Below are 19,867 nucleotides of genomic sequence, written 5' to 3'. Positions count from 1 at the left end.
ATTTGCACTTTACTTGAGGTGTAGGTAAATGTTTTCATCTGAAACTCCTCCCAGAAGGGATTGTTTGTTGTTTTTTTTAATTGTCCGATAGCTTGCGTTTCAGCAATTTTCAATTTCTGAAGAAATTACAGATCCCAGAATTCCAATCAGCCCAAGGATTTTGGCAGTGCCTGCAGCTGAATCCAAGCAAGCTGATGGGGGGATAAAGGACTGATTCCCTCCACTCCCTGTAATCCTTGTCTGACCAATGTGTTGCCCAACAGATCTGGCAAAGGCCAACACCCACAGCCAGTCACAATCCACAGCTGGGCTCTGCATGGGTTCTTCCACCCAAAATACCAGAAAAAAACCTCAACCTCCCACTCCCACAGAGCCTTTGTCAGCATCCCTGATGAGCCTGCTTTCTGCAAACCTTGTCTTTCCAGCAATGGCAGTGAACATTCCCAGTTAATATTTTAGGGGAGAGGACTGAGCGAGGGGGAGATGCTTTCACTGTGAATCACTGCCTGAGGAACCACCCAAAACTCCAGCCAGCAAAGCTCCCCTGGTGGACCATAAATTGTCCTGGCCACAGTATGATCAGCAGGGATTAACTTGCAGCCAGAGCATGCTAACTCCTCAAAAACATCTCTTTGGGCTGGTGGGCTGTTGTTCCCCTGGTGCTTTGGGAAGTGGGGTGAGGAACAGTCAGCTGGGATGTTCACTTCCCACCACGAGGACAGGGAGCTGAACAGGAGCTGCTGGCCTGGGGTCAGAGGTCAGCACTGGCACAGTGGGGAGGGGATTCAGCTGGGGGGGTGTCCCAGGCTCTGCAGAAGCCAAAGCTGACCTGTCCTTTCTCTCTCTTCGCTGCAGTGCTATCTCTCCGATGCTGATTTCCACGATATCTTTGGGAAGTCCAAGGACGAGTTCTACCAGATGCCCAAATGGAAGCAGCAGAATGAGAAGAAACAATTTGGACTCTTCTGAGAGTACAGGGGACATCACATGGCTCTGGGACCAACCCCTGCTCCCTCAGAAGCTGCAGGAAAGAAGTGCAGGCGTTTCCTCAGTGATCCCAACCCAGCACCCCAACCCAATGCAGTTCATTCCAGCACCCACTGTTCAGGGGATGGCTCCTTTCTCCCTGCAAACCCAGAACCCCAGGAGGCAAAACCTTTTTTCAGGAACAGCTTGACAGGATGCTTTTGCCTCTTCCTGACACTTTTTTGCTGATAGCCATGAAGACAAGTGTGTGCCACACAACTGCATTGCAGCCTCATCTTTCCTCTCCCTTTTGCAAATTGCCACATGCACAAGGTCACGATCTTTTCCTTCATTTGTAAAAGTTTAAAGTTAGTCAAGACAAAGGCCATTTACAGCTGCTGTGTAAATTCTGGGTGGGGAGATGAGGGGGAAGCCCTAAGAGGATGGAGGGGGAGCCTTGAGGTCAGGAAAAAGATAATGGATGGTGTTTTCTGTGGAGTGACACCAGACACTTCTGCCCCTTCTCACCTTGTAGAAAAACTACTCACCAAAGAACACCAAGAATCAGTTCCAGATTAACATGCATAGCCCAGGGTAGGTAAAACACATGAGAAACTGGTTTGGGGGGGAAAAAGCACTTATTATGAGCATATTTATTAGCTGATCTGTTTCAAGAGGATGATGACACTAAAGGCTAGACACAAATGTCGATTTTTGACTGCCAGACAAGACTCTGTCTACTTTTTTTCTCATTCAGACAGCATCTGCCATCTCACCTGGCCTCCCTGACCATGGCCAGGTGAATGTCAAAGTCCACCTGCCCACAGACCAGAGGCCTGAGGAAGCCAGGAGGGTTTTGGGTATGACCTGAGGCAGAGGGTGTCCTACTGAAGCTTTTATCAGGGCTCCATCCTGTGATATCTGTGGGGCTGAGAGTGCTGGTTCCACACTGTGGGATCAGTGTGACTGGGGAGGGCAGTGGGAAGTGTGAGCAATCAGTGATTATGGGATAAAACTGTAAACTAAATGAAGAAACAGTGTCTTAAAAACTCAGACAATGTGGGTTTGCAGCTTTACTCCATTTCCAACCTAATCAGTGATTCTAAATAAACATCCAGCAGCAGCAGCAGCACTGTAAGTGTCCTTGATCAGTATGGGGGGGTAGGATGGCAGCAGATAAAAGCTCTGTAGGGCCACAGATCCTTCAAACACCTGGTCATCAATGGAATTTTTGATATTTTTGAAAATAAAAGAACAATCTGAGGAGGTGGGGCCCCTTCTGTTCCCAAACTCCACGTGGCTTGGGCCATTTGTCCCCACCATGCTCCTGAGGGAGCACTGCCAGTGAGCAGCAGTACCTGGCAGTTCAGGTGTCCCGAGTGCCCAGCCCTGCTGCAGGGATGTGGGCATGGAGCTGGGGAGCTCCAGGATGCTGACTGAGGGGCAAAGAGCTCTGCCTCAATGTCCAGGACCACATTATTGTGCTGTAGTGTCACCAGCTGGCTGGGCTGCAGCAGGGACCTGCAGGTGGTGGGGTCTTCTGGGTAGAACTTTGTGTTTAAGGATTGGGAATTAACAATGGGTTGGGATTTATTTATGTCCCTGTTCCTACCACCTCTTCATCCCATTTCTGCTTGAGGGTCCAGCCCAAAACCCACTGGAACCCCTGTGCAGAGTAAGTAAAGTGTCAAGCACAGACACAAATCAGCTGAATTACCTGTGTGATTGCTCCTGTTGTGTTCACAAGAGATGCAATCAGTGCACATTCCCCAAGTTTCAACCTCTGCTGGCACTGCTGGAATCAGCAATATTTGCCTTGCCTTGCTGAGGAGTGCTGCTGCCAGCTCCCAAATTAAGGAATTGCATGCGCTCCTCAGTAAGATGCAGGAATGCCACCTACCTGTGGGCCTAACATGCTTCACACAGTCAAATGAAGAGCAGCCAAAACGCCGACAGATTAGAGAGATTAGGCCAGTTTGCTGCAAATTGCTTTAATTCCTGTGGCCACCACGCTCACCAACACGAGTGGAACCCTCCTGCCAGCACTCAGGAACCAGCCTGGGATTTCACAGAGCCTTTTGATACCTGGGTCTGATGGAAACTGCTGCTGCACTCCTCATGGAAGAGCTGCTTTTACTCCCTGCCTGATTTCTGAAGATCCTCTCCCCCCTCCTCCCTTTGGTGCCTTTTGCTGTGATGTTGGTGGCATGTCCTGCCTCTGCTGCTCTTTTCCCCAGAGCTCTTCCCTCCAGTGGGGCTCCAGCATTTCCTAATCTGTTCAGAAGTGAGCTCACGTGGTAACACCACGGGCCATGTCCCTTCCTTTGGGGACAGAGGAGACCTTGCAGCACTGTCATCATGCTCTGCCCACCCCATCTCCATCCCAGCTCCTTTCCCACCTGGCTATAGCAGCTTTCCCCAACTGTTCCTACCTGATTGGGGATGTTTTTTCTTCCCTGGGATCTTGCCCAGCTCTGAGTGCAAAACAGGCAGAGGAAAACCTGGCCTCTCTGCAATCCAGCCAAGCCCACCCTGCCCCTGGCCACCTGGTCCCCCACTTCTCTAGTGCTGTCACAGCAGGCAGGTGAGGGCTTTAGCTCAATAATCCAACTGAAATCTAATCCTGCCACCCAAAAAAAGGCAGTAATATGTTCACAGCCAACCCAGAGGGCTGATCTGACTTCACAGAATCACAGAATGGTTTGCATTGGGAGATGCAAAGATGATGCAGTTCAATCCCCTGCCATGGACAGGGACACCTCCACTATCCCAGGCTGGGAACCCCAGCCAAAGTGGCCTTGAACATTCCCAGGGATGGGGCAGCCACAACTTCTCTGGGAAACCTCTTCCAGTGCCTCACTGCTCTCACAAGGAAGAATTTCTTTCTCACTTGCCCCACAAGAGCTGGTGCTGATACAAGAGTACTTCTTACCACCTTCACCTTTGCTTTTCATCCCATGGCTGCCTAAAACAAAGTGCTGAGAGCACACTGGGAGCAGGCACCAAACTCAGGCTGTCCCTGGGTGAGAGCCATGGATGTTCCATCCTTGGCCTTCAAATGTCTCCAACAACGTGCCCCATCCCAGAGGTGACCTGGAGAGCCCCTGTCCCTGCAGGGCCTTCTGCTCTTGGGCCCTTCTCCCTGGCTGGTTGTTAATGCAATATCAGCCTTTGAGGTGTGGGTTTAATTCACATTTAATCTGGCAATGGTTTACAACATCACACAGTATTGTAGTCAAGAGGAAAAATCAATGTGTCCAGCAATGTTTACTGCAACATAACAAACTCCAGGGAGGACTAAAAGAAACCCAGCCTTGCAGTGGGCCTAAGAATCACTAAATCCAGGCTATTTTGGACTAAAAAAAATAAAATGACCCACTTATGTTTCAAAGGACATTAACAACTTTGGTATCAGCCCCTTGTCTTCAACACCAGCGATCAGAACCACCAGGAAGGCTGATAATTTAAGAAATTAAGCATGTTTGTCTCCAAATTCATATATGTTGCATTCAAGTAGGACAAAGAGGCAAATAGTGACAAGTAATTGAACACTTCCAGATTTTTTTTAAACTTTTAATAGTCTAACATACTGTTAGTAACACAGTTGGCATTTCAAAATATATATTATTTTATTTCAACAATATTCCCTTAACTCTGTAGTTCTACTAGGAGACAAATCACTCGTTGCCATAAATACTGTGTTGTTTTCAAAACACTCTCATGCTGGGTTACCTCTACAGTGCAACTGGGACCTGCTAGCACTCACAACATCCACTTCCTCTCTGTTCAAAAACGACATTTTTCTGTAAAAACACAACGTTTTAGTGTATTTAAAAAAAAAAAAAAAAAAAAAAAAAAAAAAAAAAAAAAAAAAAAAAAAAGCCCTGCTGGCAGTTGAGCATGTTTCCACTGTCTTTGGCAAAAGACCTCTGAGGTCCCTTTGAGTGGGTTTCACTTTGGGTCAGAGGGAAATCTGCTGTGCAGCAGCTTCTCTCTCCTTCACAGGATGAGAGCCAGGCTTTGAATGCAAAGTGGCCTGGCTGAGAGCCAGGCACACAGGCAGAGTAGTGCTCATGTATTTTTTATTACAACACAAAAGGAAACTCGGGTTACATAACACGGGGCTTTGTAGTGCAGCTTTCTTTTTTGATCTGTAACAGAAAGGAGGGGAAATGTGTTCCCGTTTAGGACTTCACATGGTGAAAGATGCCCGACACCTGCAGCTGCAAGAAGTCACCTGGCACCTGGCCACGGATTGCAGTGCTGAGGGAGACTTTTCCTTGCACAGATGTTGGGTGCTTTGCCCAGATGCCTGACTGAGCCCAACCCAGGAGCTGTACTTCACTAAGAAAGGAGTCCCTGTCCTCTCGCTGAAAGCAACATTAAAAAAAAAATAAATCAAAATAAAGTGAACTAAAACCACAGCTGGATTGGTCGAACAGGTACTAAAGGATGAATCTCAACAGCAGCATTAGGATGTTTCCAGCACGCAGCAGGGAGGAGGTCCATGGCTGTTCCACATTGGGGGTCCTACGGAGCACCCAGTGCTGCTCCAGGGAAGGTGCTGGGGAATGACCCTGGCACTGGCAGGGCTCACACACTGAATTCCTTCCAGGTCTGTCAGGAGGCTCTCTGGGGCCTGGAGGAGCCAGGCTGCTAATCACAGTCCTGGATGTTGATGTAGATAAAGAGGGTGGAGGAGGAGTACGGGTCTCCGTTCTTGGTCAGGAGATGGATGTGGCGATAACCTGGAAGCAGAGACACAGATGGAAAATGGCCTTTAGTCCACTTGGAAAAGTATTTGCTGATGTTTGCCAAGACCCTGCACAAACATCTCCCTGTCCCAGAGCATTTTGTTCCCAGTTTCCCACAGGATGCTGAACAGGCAGGTCCCAGGGGCACAGCTCTGAGCGTGGCTAACACAACGTGCCCAAGGCCTCTGGTGACAAGGAGGACCCTCCCCTAGAGACAATGTCAACAGCTGCCCAAAAAATCCACTCTGTGAGGGATCTGGACCACTCACCCAGGACACTGGAGCTCCTCAAAGGGCTCAGGGGCTGTGAGGAGCAGGCAGCAGGGCCTTACCTTGCTTCAGACTCGTGAAGGGAAGGGTGTACTGCCCGATGAAGTCATTCTTGGTCGACATGTCGAAATCTTCCACCACAAACCGGACCAGGGCAAGTGCAGGGACCTCTATGTCAAATGTAAACTCTTCATTCCAGTTTGGGTTAAAGCCTGGGCAGCACAGACAAGGATGGAGGTCAGAGATGGCAGCAGTAAGAATGGGGGGTCTGAGGTGTTTGCAAATGGATGGAGACTTTTCCTGACTCTCATCTTAATCTGAGCTAGACCAAGGCTCTTAGGAGGTGCCAAGAGCCTTGTTCCCAGCTTTGATACTGTGATTTGCAACCTGGAATTATTAAACCCTTCAGCTTGGGCTGTTCACTGCAGACCTTGGTCCTAGAAAGGAGTGAGGAGCAGGAGAGGGGAGGAACTCAGCTCTGCTCCCCGGGTTCTTGCTGGATGGTACATGGATGTCTCTGGTTGCCATTGGACCAGAGGCAAACTTTTATAGCCCTAAACCAGGGGAGGGAAGAGAAGAAAGCTGTGCTTTTGTGTTGAGACAGCCTTCTGGGGCCTTAAGCCTCTCCAACTGCTTGAGATACATCCATCTAAGCATCACTCTGTGCCCCAATTTCCCTGTCTGCAAGAAAAGTTAATGAAGAGTGCCTGATTACAAAAAGCATCATCAAGTCTGGATAAGGGTCATGTGGTCCAGAATCACAAAGCAAACAAAGCTGGGACTGGCACACAAGAAATGCAGAGCAAGCTCAGACCTCTCTCCAGGCCACGGCAGGTGCAGTGTCAATAAACCACTCCCCAGAGGCAAACAGGAGAGCACATCCTGTTGGAAACCCTGTGCAGAGCAGAGACCATGGACAGCAAAACAACACCAGGAGCCTGCTGCTCCTGCAGGGTCTGTGAGGGATTCAGCAGGAGACAGGGAGCTTTCAGCTGGCCCTGAAGGTGCTGAGATGGGCCTGTGGTGTGTTCATTGTTTGATCTGCTTTCCACAAGGCAGCACTTATCATTCAGCATCATTCCAGTATTGTTCCAGCTAGAGAAGGGCTGGCCATGGGGCTGGGAGTGCTCAGCAGCCCTGAGGAACAGGCCTGGCAGGTCTGAAGTGTTCCCTACACAACTTTCACTTGACAGGCTGTAAAAATTATTGTAGGTGACGGAAATGGCCATGAGCTTTAGAAGCCAGGCCAGATTTACTCAAACAGGAAAGAGGAAAAAGGGAAACATTGTTTGCAGGCAGGAAAATATGCACCAGCTTTCCAGTGCTTGGCTCTTACTCCACACAGAAAAGCAGAGTGTGTGTGTTTGTGAAGAAGGTTATAATATTCAAACCCTCAGTGCACAGAGGGAAATCACAGCCATGTCTGTTCTGACTGGTTAGAAATGGTCCTCCAACTTCTGAGATATTCAAAATTCATCTGGGCAATACCCTGAGCAGCTTGAGTAAACTTTGTATGGCCCTTTAGGCAGGGGCTGGAACAGGCAACTCTGAAGTTCCTTGCAACATCAATCTTTTGTGAGTTTGGGACACTTTTGGGGTACAATCAGCCCCACAAGAAGCTTCCTCTGGGAACATCCTGGTGAGAACCCCTGCACACCAGGTCAAATCCCACTGCATGGAGGTAAAGAGCACTTCCAAAGCTTTAGCTCTGCATATCTGGGAGCCAGCCCCAAACAGCTCCTGTGGCTGATGTTGTTTTACAGGGAATTTCTGTCTCCAAACAACAGAAGAAGAACACCTCATGTATCTGCTTAGTGTGGGCAGGATTGGTGCCCTGGGCAGGTTTTGCCAATGAACAGAAAAGGTTCCTGCTCGTGGGAGCAGAGCTGGGAGGAAATCCCCTCACCATTGTTCTCGATGACTTTGGTCTGCTTCTTGTTGTTGTCCTGCTGGACCCCGTGGATCTCTATCGTCACCTTGGGATCCACAATGGAGTTTTTGCTTTTGTTCACCTTTGGCAGCTGCTGCCCAGAGATTATCTGTGGAGGAAACAGGGGAAGAGGTCAGGGCTCACTAGGAGAGGGGGCTCCCTGGAAGACTCCCTCTCCTTCCTCAGGAGTGCAGGATCTGGTGCTGCCCTTTCAGAGCTGGTGCTGTGTGACAGCCTTCAGAGGAAGGATGTCATGAGCTAAAGCACCCTTGTAAGGAACCCTGCTCCAGCCCAGCCAGCTGGCTTTGGGACAAGCAACTTTTCTGAGTGTCCCCACAGTGCTCAGCTGGTATTGGGAACACCAGAGGTGACTGCTGATGGCGTGTCAGCCTGCATGGCTCTGGAACCACAGCAAATGTTGCCATTAACCTATTGTCCAACATTAAACGTGTGAGGATCCAAGCCCAAGAGAGCCCCCAGATGTGGGAAATCAGTAGAGTTAGGATAAAACCAAATTTAGGACCAGAAGAAGGAGAAGGTACAACCTCCACACTCCCCCAAAAGTGGATGTTACTGAGATGTTTCCCGACTTCTGTTCTTACTTTAATCAGGAGCTTCTTCCTTGTCACCCATGTTCCTTCTGTGATGGCTTTTGGATTGAATTTGGTTTGTTCATCCCGGAGGAATTCTGGCTTTAAGACATATCCAGAAAACCCATTGTCCTGGAAGCGACCCTGGTACACATCCATTTCTGTGCCTGCTGTCTGGAAATTTAGGGCAACTGCAACATAAATAAATAACTTCAGTCACTCAGATAAATCAATAGGAATCTTTTCATGCTAATTCTGTTCACATGAAACTGCACTTCATGGACATAAACATTGGCTTTTCCACGCTTCAAAGAGCAGTGGTAAACTCTGACCCTCACAGCCTGCTAGCCCTGAGGATTTCTTGCATTCAGAGATGACAGACAGGAGGAGCCATTACAGCCATCCTGCCTTCGCCAGGATCAAAAATTGTCCTGCAAGGATTTTATGCTACCTAGAGCAACTGCATCTTTTAGATAAACCTCTCCATTTCTATGCTGAAGGAGTTCTCTCCTGTAGTGAAGCCAGCAAATCCTTCTCAGGTAAATTCTCTGGCTGCTTAAACTCATTATAAAACCTCCTTTCCAGCCCAGATCTGCCTGTTTTCATCTGCCACCCCGAGGGGCATCGATGCCTCTGTTGTTTGGACTAGAGTTTCTCATTGTCTGAACTCCTCAGGTGGCAGCACAGAAGCTGTGATCAAATCACCTCTTTATTGTCTGCTGCCCAAAATAGATCAAGCCTCACTGCTGTCCTAACACCAGGCTCATTCCTTGTATTCTTCCCAATTTGTCGATGCCTTTTTTGAAGGCATTGATGTAAAACCTAGAACAGCCTCTGTGAACAGCCTCACTGAAACCACACAGGGAGTGCACAGGGACCCCAGCAGCTCACTTGATTTCCTCAAGGATGATTTTAAACTCTTTAGCAACATCTAAGGCATCTCTTAAGACACAGAAATTTAACCTGGTCCCACATCCTTCATACCCAGTCATACTTGGAGGCTGAGAGCATTTTAAGGCACTCCCCTATTTTTCCACCTGCAGCAAGACTTTGATAACTGCAGTACACTGGTTTTCCTGGGAGCTGAAAGTACTCAGGGCTTCTGAAAAATCTTATTTTGGGGGCCCAAATACTGAACTGAGGTCTGGCCTTCCTGTACCCCAAGGGAACTGATGGTGCCTCCCAAGCACTGTCCTGAGGCCAAACTGGGCACTGCTCACTTGTGCCCCCAAGGGGGCTGCAGGACCCACGGAATTCACGCTCCCTCCTCCTTTGTTAAATAGCAATAACTCTCCTGACAGCGAAATTGCAAGGATTTGCACATTAATGTGCAGAAAAGCCTCTCCTGATGGATTTGTGAGACAGAAAATGGTCTGTGGAAAGGCACTGGGCATTGTTTGGAAAGCTTTCTCCCTGAGACTGCAAAGGGCTTGAGATTGTGCTCAGCTGGAGCCCCTCCACAGGCAGGTCATGGGTGACCCAGGCCCCTGCAGCCCCCCAGGGACACCCACCGATCTGGCAGCCAACATTCCACAGGTCCACGGGGCTGTAGTTGGAAGAATCTGTCCTCCAGCCTGCAGGGTAGATACGGCTCAGGTGCCTGATGTTGTGATGAATAAAACTGGTTCCTACAGAGAAAGGAAAAAAAACAGAAGAAAATGGTCCTTTTAGTGGTGGGGCTACTTTTATCTCCTCTTGTTGCTGCTGTGTGTTCCCCTCTGCCTGGCATGTCCGGCTGAATGGGAACCACCTGCAAAAATGCCCTGTTTGGTAACAGACTGGAGGATATTGAGTTCTTCTCACTTTTCTCAGTGACATGCTTGACCAAAGAGATCATAACCCATGTCCTTGGGATGCCCTTTCCACCAGCACCTGTCCCTTTTTGGGGAACAGGGGCAGAGGAGGGAAGAGCACACGTACCAGACTCCTGGGCCAGCTTCAGAGCTTTGCTCTCCGAGAACGACGACATCTCATAGAAAGCCCGAGGGTGGTTGGGGTCATCAAAGCCTTCAAAGTGGACACTCTTGCAGTAGACAACTGTGTCTGACAGCTCCTTGGCCAGCTTCAAGGTGTCACTCTAAAAACAGGAGAGAGAGGTTTGTGGGGAGTTTTGGATGTCCTGCTCAAAAGTGGTAATTGTGTTTTCCCTACAGGACCCCTGGGGCTTCTCTTCTCCACCACTTTCACCAGGAAAGGATGCACATTCTCAGAGGGTTTGCCCTCTGTGTCACCCTGTGCAGGAAAGGCTGGAAAAGGACTCCCCCTTGGTTGGTGGGAATCCCTTCCTTGCTGCTCTCTGCAGGATTATTTGAATTTCAGCACCCACATCTGTCTCCAGGTGCTGAACTTTACAGCAGAGCCTCAGCAATGACTTTTCCATACTGTCCTGATGCCAGGCATGCAAGCCTGGAAATAAAGGGAAGAGAAGGGTGTTTGGGTCTCCACAGAGCTTTTTTCCCCTTGAACTAGGAAGTTGTCACAATGCTTTGCTGACTCCAACTCCACAGCCACATTCACTGGTGCAAGTGAGAGCCCCCAGCTCCCATCAGGGGCAAGAAAAGAAAGTGACAGATGTCAAAATAATGTGCAAGTCATTGACTGGAGATCAGAGAAATAAATAAAGCCCACAAAGAGTGAGCAACTCATCGAAGGGAAATAGATCAGAGCAGATGCAGAGGTGACACCAATCAGCTCTGCCATCAGTGGGGCTGAATGTGTCTGTGTCACCCATGAACCCCCCCTGTGAGGGATCTGGGGTTCACAAGGACCTGCACACTGGAAAAATCCATTTCTTCACATGATGGGGCAGATGATTGTGCAAAGGCCAGCCTTTTCCTTCCAGAAATCATCATACAAATTGCTTTAATAGTAACTGGCCACCCCTTCCCCATAGAGCTTCCCTCCCTCCCTCCTCCAGGTCAGAAACAAAGAGCCAGTGAAGGTGCAGGCATATCCCAAAATGTGACTGGAAAAGTCCTGACTGCCCCATGACAAACAGATTTCTGGAAATAAGACAGGGATTGAACATGTGCCCTTCCACTGCTTCCATAAATGCTACATGGTCTATCCTTGGTGCAGGATTCTCCAGTCTCATTTTAGAGAATGAAGCCAACCTTTGTGCTTGGCTGGCCCTGCAAGATCTCTGTTTGTGCTTGGGACAGAGATCATTAGGCTGAGCAAGCACCAGGATCCTCAGCCCCAGAAATATCAACAATTCACCCTTACATATCCCCAGATGAGCAGCTGAAACCACACTGAGACCTGTCTTGGCTGGGAACACATGAAAAATTGTATTTCAACTGCTTTTCCTTTTATTATTCCTTTAGGTGTGGTACAAAACCCACCTAAAAAGTGATTTCATCCTTCACTTACCTTTCCCTTCTGCTCCAGCTTGGTCTTCACAGATTCATCTTCAATTTCAGCTGCTTCATCTTCATCAGAGACATCCTCAGCCTCCAGGTTGTTGTTCCCATTGACAGGGTCCTCCTGCCTGCTCAGCTTCTTGCCTTTCACCAAGATCTTCCCTTTCAATTGCTGCACAAGGAAAAGTGGACAAAATACCTGATGGCTAGAGAAGGTTCTGGCCCACCCTAAAGAACCCCCTCAGCTGCAACCAGGATTTTTACAGCTGCATCAGTGACTGGTTACTAGCCAGACACAGGTTAAAATAAGTCTGTTTTTACACTGAGACCCTGCCCAGCCTCTGAGAACACAAGCCAAGAGTCTGAAAACCCCAGAGAACCCAGTGATTCCCCTCTGCTATAGAGCTGACCATCCCCTCAACCAGACAACTTAAACAGTTGTGCTTTTCAAGACAATTAAAATATACTTTTTTTTTTTTTTTTACAAGACTGAAATGTTGCTCAGCAAACAAGGCCAAGCCTGGAGGTCTGGGCTGCTGGAAGAAATTTGTGGCACCATTTTTGCCCCTGTGTGTGGCTGTTGTTTAATCCACCCCTCACTCTGCAGTGTGTGGTTATAAACCAGTGCACAACCTGGAAACTGAGATCCAAGCAGGGACTGAGGCAGGGTAGCCTCTGCCCCATGGACATTTCAGTGGGGAGAGAGGTCCAATAAGTTCTGGACAGGTGCCTCATGCACAGCAGACATGGAATTTTGTTATATTTAACATTTTGCTGGTGAAGCCTTTGGGTGCTGAGAGCCTCAGGAGGAGCTCCCAGACCCTTTCCAAAGCCACATCCTCTTCAGGGAACAGCTTCTCTTCCACTGCTGCGATGGTACAACCTGACCACAGCCAGCAGCAGGGTGCAGAGGCATCCAGGGAGCACATTCCTCGTGCTGAATCCATCCTCTCCAGCCTCTTTCAAGGGTCCCATGAAACCCCTCACCACTGATGGATCCTCTGTGTGAGCCCTGGCTGTGGGAGGAGGGCTGGAGCCTGGAGAGGGATGGCTCAGAGCCCAAACAAGGCAGCAGCAATGCTTGGGACAGGGAGGAGTATTGAGAAAGGTGACTGGGGGCCATCTCCAGGTGTGTGGGTTTTGCTTTAAAATTAAGAGCACCACTAGACTTGGCAGCTTCCAGGAACAGAGGATTTGCTGCCACCTGGATGTGTTTGGTACTCCTGGCTTTGGAGGGTATGAGTTATTCCACAAAAAAGCCATCCTGGAATTAGCCAGTACAACCCCTCAGTCTGTGTAGCACGTTCCCCTCTCCTCAGCAACACCCACTATTGACCTTTTCTGCAACAGCAAAAGCAACAAAACCCCACCACGTTCAAATGACAGGACTGTGAAAAACCAAGAATCTTTTATAAAACCGCACAGACATTTTTAAAGGACACCATCTCCCCTTTGCACCCTTTGGGGGTTCAAGAAAATTGCATCACATCTCTACAGAGACCAGCCCCACTCCTCACCACCTGGCAAAGCTGGAGATGAAGCTGGGTTTGAGCAGAAATCCAACACTGGCACCTGAGGCAGCAGCCAAGAGCATTTTTATTCAGCTACCACAAATGAACTGGGGCACTTTCCCTGTCACTCAAAAGGAGCAGGCAGAGCACAGCAATATCCTCCTCCCCATCCCCAGACCATCCTCCCAGCCTTCCAGGCAGAGCTGTGCTCTGCTTCTTCACATGCTTATTGACTCATCTTCAGAACCTGTCTTCAGCCTGCTGCCCTCACGTCCCTTCCCACCCTCCTGCCTCAACCCCCAGCTCTGCACTGTTCTTCCAGCACAAAATCCAGTTCTGTGTGAGCCTTTAGGCTCTGGTCAGCATTTGGGGTGGACAAGCCTGGAAGGATTGCACTGGAGACAGTAAAGAGAGGCTGGGAGCAGCCCCTCCTGTCCCCTGCAGGCTGCAGAAACCATCCTGGTATTTAATGCATCATCTGCCTCTGCTTTCTGCTGCCCCACAAGAAATGTTACTGCCTCCTCTCACAGCTCTGCAGTGGAGAACTAAGGATAAGCTATCTGGGGCAGCCTGCCTGATTCTTAATTACCAGCAGGTAATTAAGCTTTTTAGGCTTCTCCCATTCAGCCTGCACAGCAAGTGGGGTGTGCAATTCCTTCATGGCTGAAGAACATCACGAGGGAAGGCACAGCAACACAGCCTCCACTGTGTCTCCTCACCACAACCATTCCAGGGCTGCCAGCAGCAGCACCTCAGAGCTGCTGTCATCCCATCCAGCCTGTGGTTCCTCTGGGAAACCTTGGATATGGTGCAGATGCTCCCATGGGCACAGGACACTGCTCCTGTGCCTACAAGGAAGAGCAGCCCATGTGCCACCTAACTGAGAGGAGATCCATTTGTTTATTTGTCCACAAGAAGGGGTGAGACTCACCCCAAAGAGAGGCATTTTCATCCTCATTTCCTGCAAAAGGTGCTATCCTGTGGTGGCATTGCAGTGAATTCCCCCCTGCAGAGGAAGCAAAGCCCTAAATCTGAGTTTATCTCCTTTGCTGAGGTTTTAAATAAGCTGATACAGACACAAACACACACATGCCCTTGCTCCATCCCTCTTGATTCTCCTTCATGTGATATTAGGTATTTCTAGCCTGAGGCAAAAGACACTCAGCTCATCAGTTCGGCTCTGTTGAGCAGAGCCCTTGTCTTAGGAGGAAGCAATAGCTGAAATACTCAATAAATGTTCTCCAAGTAGACCATAAAGCCATTCCAGCTGTCTGTGGGAAGCCCAAGGTGGAGAACAACCTCAGGAAAGGCTACAAGGACAATGGACTGCACTGAGAGCACACAGTGGAGTGACTGCTGGAACAGATGCAACTCTTGCCCTTCTTCACATGCCCTATAAATGGCATTCCTTAGTCCCCCTGAAGTGGAGCTCATCTTCTTTCCCACCATTTCCACTGCACACTGAACAAGCTCAGCTCTGCAGGTGAAATGGTTCTGACAGCACTGGGATATGGAAACCATCTTAAAGGAAAACACTGATTTTATTAGAAGTAGCAGAGATGTAATGAGCAGAGATCATTATTTTTAATTTAATTTAATTTTTAAAAATAATTTAATTTAGTTTTAAAAGATCTGCATACACAGGTTTATCTTACCTGAAAGCTTCCTGCCTCTAAGAGCAACGTGAGAGCCACAGCAAGGTCTGAATTCCAGTTTTCATCTCAGTGGGAATGGAAGATTTGTAAAGTGATCCACCTCAACAAGGTGGATCAAGGCCCTTCTGTGGCCTCAACACCTCCTTTAGAGTCAACAGAGAAAACCAAACACTCCCAGGGTGTGATTCCTCCTCTGTTTGGACAAACACTGAGGAGGAGGTGGACCACACCTCCAACTCCTCTGACTGCTTCCCCAAAGGAGCCCTAAGTGCAGGGCTCAGGTACACAGATACACAGGGGCTGAGCACTGCCATCCCACTTCAGGATGAGGATATCCACCTCTCCAGACTTCTGAGAAGCTGGAGGAACAACATGTTCCCATTCCTGAGGAGATATGCAGATCCCATGCACTAATGGATATCACATCTCCATCTGTGCATGTCCTTCAGCTGCAAACTGAGGTGTTGCAGCAGCAATGAGCAGCACCAGAGGGTGAAGAGAGCCTCCAGGAAAGGGGAAAAAACACATTACTGAAGGAGGTTTTGGGGGATTGAAGGAAACTCAGCTCAAGAACTTCAGGTAAGGAGATGCACTGCAGACTGGACTGACACAAGCTGGGCTAAGGTTGGAGAAACAGAGATGTGCAGGTGGACCTGAAGCCACATTGACACAAAATGTGTGGGTAATGCCCAAAGCTACTCATAAACAAGGAATTCCAGGAACAAAGAACTGTAGGGCTTTCAGACACACTTGATACACTGAATAGTTCCACTCTAGGACTGTGACTTTGCAGCATTTCTTGGTGGGATGTATGGACAGGGGCAAGGGATCCTGGCAGACCCCTGTATGGATCAGGGATGGGACAGAAGGGCAACAACCCACCAGCAGCAGAGACTGGATGAAATTAAACAGCCTTTAATTCACTACTGGGACCTAAAGACAGCAGCTTGGGGGAGATATTTAGATAATCTGTGTAGCCCAGCACTGTTCCTGAATGGAGCCTAATAAATGAGATTCCTGCCCCGGGCTGTGGTGTGAATCGTTAGCACAAATCCAAACCGTGTCAATCTCCCTTTAATTACTGACCTTGCCCTGCTGACACAATCGGCAGCAATCCTTCCACTGTTTCTGTTTATAGCCTCCAGCCCTTTGCCCAGTGGCAGATCCCACCCTTTTCCTGATATAAAAAATACTTTGTTGTCCTGGGTTTCCTCATGCCAACGTCACAAGGGAGTGGAAAAGCCAAGAGGTTCCTGGCTTGTTTGTTTGTTTTTCCCTCATGTTTCAGTTTCAATGTGTTTTACACCCCCCAAAAAATCAGCATTTCTGCCCTTGGCACTGTCCTACTTCACACAGCAGGAAGGCAGAGGAAAAGTACCAGAAAGAAAAGGATAGGTGTTGCAACACTGGCAATTTTTCTCTGTTTAAACGAAATGGATCAATCCCTGCAATGGAGCAGATGAGCCCAAATCCATTCCCTAGCGTAGATCTGGGCATTGTGTTCAGCTGGGGCACTGTGTCTCTGTTTGAGCAATCAAAATCAGAAGGTTACATGAGCACAGGCATGGAAAAAACATCTTTGGGAAGTTGGGGTCATCCCCTTACACTCACAAATCACACACTGCTTTGCTTGGTGTTGCTCCTTTCTTTCATCATATCATTGCCATCACTGAAAAGCCATCAGCAGTTTTCCTGAGCCTGCACCAGGACAAATAGCAAGGCAGGAGGGGACACTGAAGACGTATTTTTCCAGCTTAGTAAGAGCCTGCAAAGACTGATCTCTGTGCTGGGAGTGTCCTCACCCTTGGAGAGTCACTTCTCCCAGTGGAGGCACCTTGTCTGTGCCAGAGCCAAGGTCCTGCTGAAGCAGCAGCAGTGAAAATTACAATTCATCCTAATATATTGTCCTGGTGCTTAGGGACCAGCCCAGAGCAGCTTCCCTCTGTGCCAGGCATTGTATCAAACGAGGCATGACACTCCCAAACAAAAGGGGAAAGTCAGAAAGGGAAAGGAGATAAATAAAGAGGGAGAACAAATACAGAAGATATTCTGGGTGGATTGTTTTCCTCTCCTTTCTCCCCTGCTGACTGCCAGCTTTATTTCACCCACAAACTCCTTCCAGCTCTGACTAGGCATGTTCATCCAATTTTTGGAGAATGAGCAAAGAAATGCAATTTAAAGAGAGCTGCAGCTAACCATACAGGAGTCTGTTTCTGCAAAGTGCTAAGAAAGACAGAAAGACAGAAAGACAGAAAGACAGAAAGACAGAAAGCAAGACAGAAGCCACATGCGTGGAAATAGATGAATGTCTCCTTTTGGCTCCTGTTTTGGAGACATATTTTTCATATCAAGATTCCATTTCCAGTTTTTTCTGCCAGCTAATGATTTTATAGTGGTGCAGCATTGCTGAGGGCTGTGTGTCTCTTTCCTCTTGCATGTCCAGGGTTCAGCTCCCAGCCTGACAGCTGCCCTGATTCCTGGGAGTAAAAGGGGCATATTTAGGCAGTCTCCAGCTTTCCTTTTTCCTCCATGGATATCTCCATCCCCACCAACCCAGGCCATTCCCAGTGGCTACCCCAGGACACTCTCAGTGGCAGGACACTTTGTGTTTAATATACCTTCAGTGGTTTTCCCCTTGAGTTTTGAGCTTTGCACTCAGCAAGAAGAAAATCTTCCTTCTTGTCCAGCCCTCAGAAGGCAGAAAGTGCCGGAGTGGCCTTGCTTACCTCTGGGGAGGGGAACTGGGATTTGTTTCCATCGACTGGGGCAACCAAGAGCATGTCCTGCAGGATGGTGGTCATGTGCTGGGCCATGACCTTCTGCTGTTCCACGCTGCAGTGGTTCTCCAGGGAGATGATGACAGGGTATGGTGAGGTCTGGAACAAGAGAACAACACACACCATCAGCGAGCTCTGCAGCTTCACCACTCTGCAGCAATTGGTGTGAACCCCAGTGCTGTTTTCTCTGGGAATGAGGGTGTCACCAGGAGGGTCTGATATTCTCCTAAAGCAAGGATTTGTTTAAAATGGACAAAGTTAACTGTGCAGTAGTTACTCAGATCTGTGCTGATGCCTTCCAGAGATGATGATCCAATGGAGAAGGCACTCCATGTGCCTCCATTCTCCACCTGCACTGTGGGTCAGAGCACCTTGTACCCACCTGCAGAGGAAGGACTGGGAAGGGGCTTTGCAATCACAGGGTTTGCTCACATCCTTAAGTGATATCAATCCTTCCTCCATTCCTGCATAGGCCTGATCTGGTTCCCTGTGCCCCCCAGGTAATTTTGTGTGCTCCCAAGAGCACTGAAGGAAAACAGCAGAGTCCTGTGAGTTTGGACAGACCTAAGGTTTTCTGAAGCCTGCTGCCATACAAGACTCCAGCCCTGCTCATCCCTTTTAAAGCTGAATAAAAGAAGTCCTTCACATCCAAAGCAAGAAACAGACCCTGAGACATCAAAGCCACACAAATCATGGGCTTGCTGGCGTTTCCCACCAGGTATGCTCAAGATTATGGGCATCACTTTCATTGCAGTGGGGTCCAGGATGCAGCTGTGCTGGCACAGGTTCAAACTCATCCTCAGGATGCTCTCCCTGTCCAGCAACCCTCAGGAATGGATCTCTGCAGGAAGCAGAGCATGGATGTTTAGACAGAAGGACACATCTTGTCCCCATGAGAAATGCTAAGGTGAAGCTTTCATTGCTTCTGCTCCTCACTGGGAGGGAAGAGATCTACTGTCAGCCCTGGTTGTGCAACGTGAGACCAAGTCCCTCATCCTTACTTTGAATGCATAGTTCTTGATGGCCTTAATGACATCGCTGAAGAGGATCTTGGAGGTGAGAGTGTAGCCGTGATAAATGACGGGCTCCGAGTTGGGGCCGTCCCAGCAATCCAGCTCCACACAGCGACAGCCTTTGGTGAGGGCTCTGCAAACAAAGAAGGGACCTGGTTGGGTTCTACACCTTCTGCTCCACCTCCAAGTGAGGGTAATCAGGCACAGGCACTGCCTGGGAAGACTGGCAGGAAGTTCAGGGAGCAAGGGAGAAGAAAGGAGCTTGGAAAAACAGGAAAGCAGATAAAGGATGGGATCATGTGAAAATCAGTGTCAGCAAAGAGAGCTCGAGGTTGAACAGGGAAAACACAGAAGGATCTGAGAACTAAGGTAGTGAAATTCCAAGGAAGAATTATCCAAAGACTAAGACATAGTGAGTGCCAGATAAGAAAGGACAATGATGGCTGTGCCCCAAGTCTTTCACCAAAGAGGAAGAGAAGAGAAGAAGAAGAGAAGAGAAGAGAAGAGAAGAGAAGAGAAGAGAAGGAGAAGAGAAGAGAAGAGAAGAGAAGAGAAGAGAGAGAAGAGAAGAGAAGAGAAAGAAGAGAAGAGAAGAGAAGAGGAAAGAGAAGAGAAGAGAAGAGAAGAGAAGAGAAGAGAAGAGAAGAGGAAGAGAAGAGAAGAGAAGAGAAGAGAAGAGAAGAGAGAAGAGAAGAGAAGAGAAGAGAAGAGAAGAGAAGAGAAGAGAAGAGAAGAGAAGAGAAGAGAAGAGAAGAGAAGAGAGAGAAGAGAAGAGAAGAGAAGAGAAGAGAAGAGAAGAGAAGAGAAGAGAAGGGATCAAGAATAGCTGTAGTTGAAGAATGAAGTCAGCTTAGAAGCCAAGTCTCAAAGTTCAGATGATTGATTTCTTCATCTGGATCTGATCTGATCTGAGGGATGAATCCTCAGAACTGGGAGGGAGGGAGCTGTGGGAACTCCACCACAGCTGAGGAGACTGCTGAGAGCCAGTTTCCCAAACTAAGACAACAGACTGAGTTTCTGTGTGAAATTCCTACCTCTAC

At 48.6% G+C, this 19,867-nt stretch overlaps 2 protein-coding genes across 2 annotated transcripts in view; one reads left to right on the top strand and one right to left on the bottom strand.

Moving 5' to 3' along the window:
* Positions 1-2,092, top strand: part of VILL (villin like) — a 35,126-nt gene extending 33,034 nt beyond the window's left edge. Inside the window, exon 20 of the mRNA XM_063416715.1 lies at positions 856-2,092. Within this exon, the coding sequence (XP_063272785.1) occupies positions 856-969 (114 nt within the window). The 3' untranslated portion in view covers positions 970-2,092. The remainder of the gene's footprint in view (positions 1-855) is intronic.
* Positions 1,696-19,867, bottom strand: part of PLCD1 (phospholipase C delta 1) — a 47,066-nt gene continuing 28,894 nt past the window's right edge. Inside the window, 9 exon segments of the mRNA XM_063416723.1 lie at positions 1,696-5,714; positions 6,052-6,201; positions 7,896-8,028; positions 8,522-8,700; positions 10,021-10,137; positions 10,430-10,586; positions 11,882-12,043; positions 17,764-17,913; positions 18,816-18,960. Of these exon segments, the coding sequence (XP_063272793.1) occupies positions 5,623-5,714; positions 6,052-6,201; positions 7,896-8,028; positions 8,522-8,700; positions 10,021-10,137; positions 10,430-10,586; positions 11,882-12,043; positions 17,764-17,913; positions 18,816-18,960 (1,285 nt within the window). The 3' untranslated portion in view covers positions 1,696-5,622.

Source organism: Prinia subflava, chromosome 1 (genome assembly GCF_021018805.1).
Source record: "Prinia subflava isolate CZ2003 ecotype Zambia chromosome 1, Cam_Psub_1.2, whole genome shotgun sequence".
Classification (NCBI taxonomy): Eukaryota; Metazoa; Chordata; class Aves; order Passeriformes; family Cisticolidae; genus Prinia; species Prinia subflava.
The sequence above is the reverse complement of the archived record's forward strand: the minus strand, read 5'-3'. Positions and strand labels throughout refer to the sequence as shown.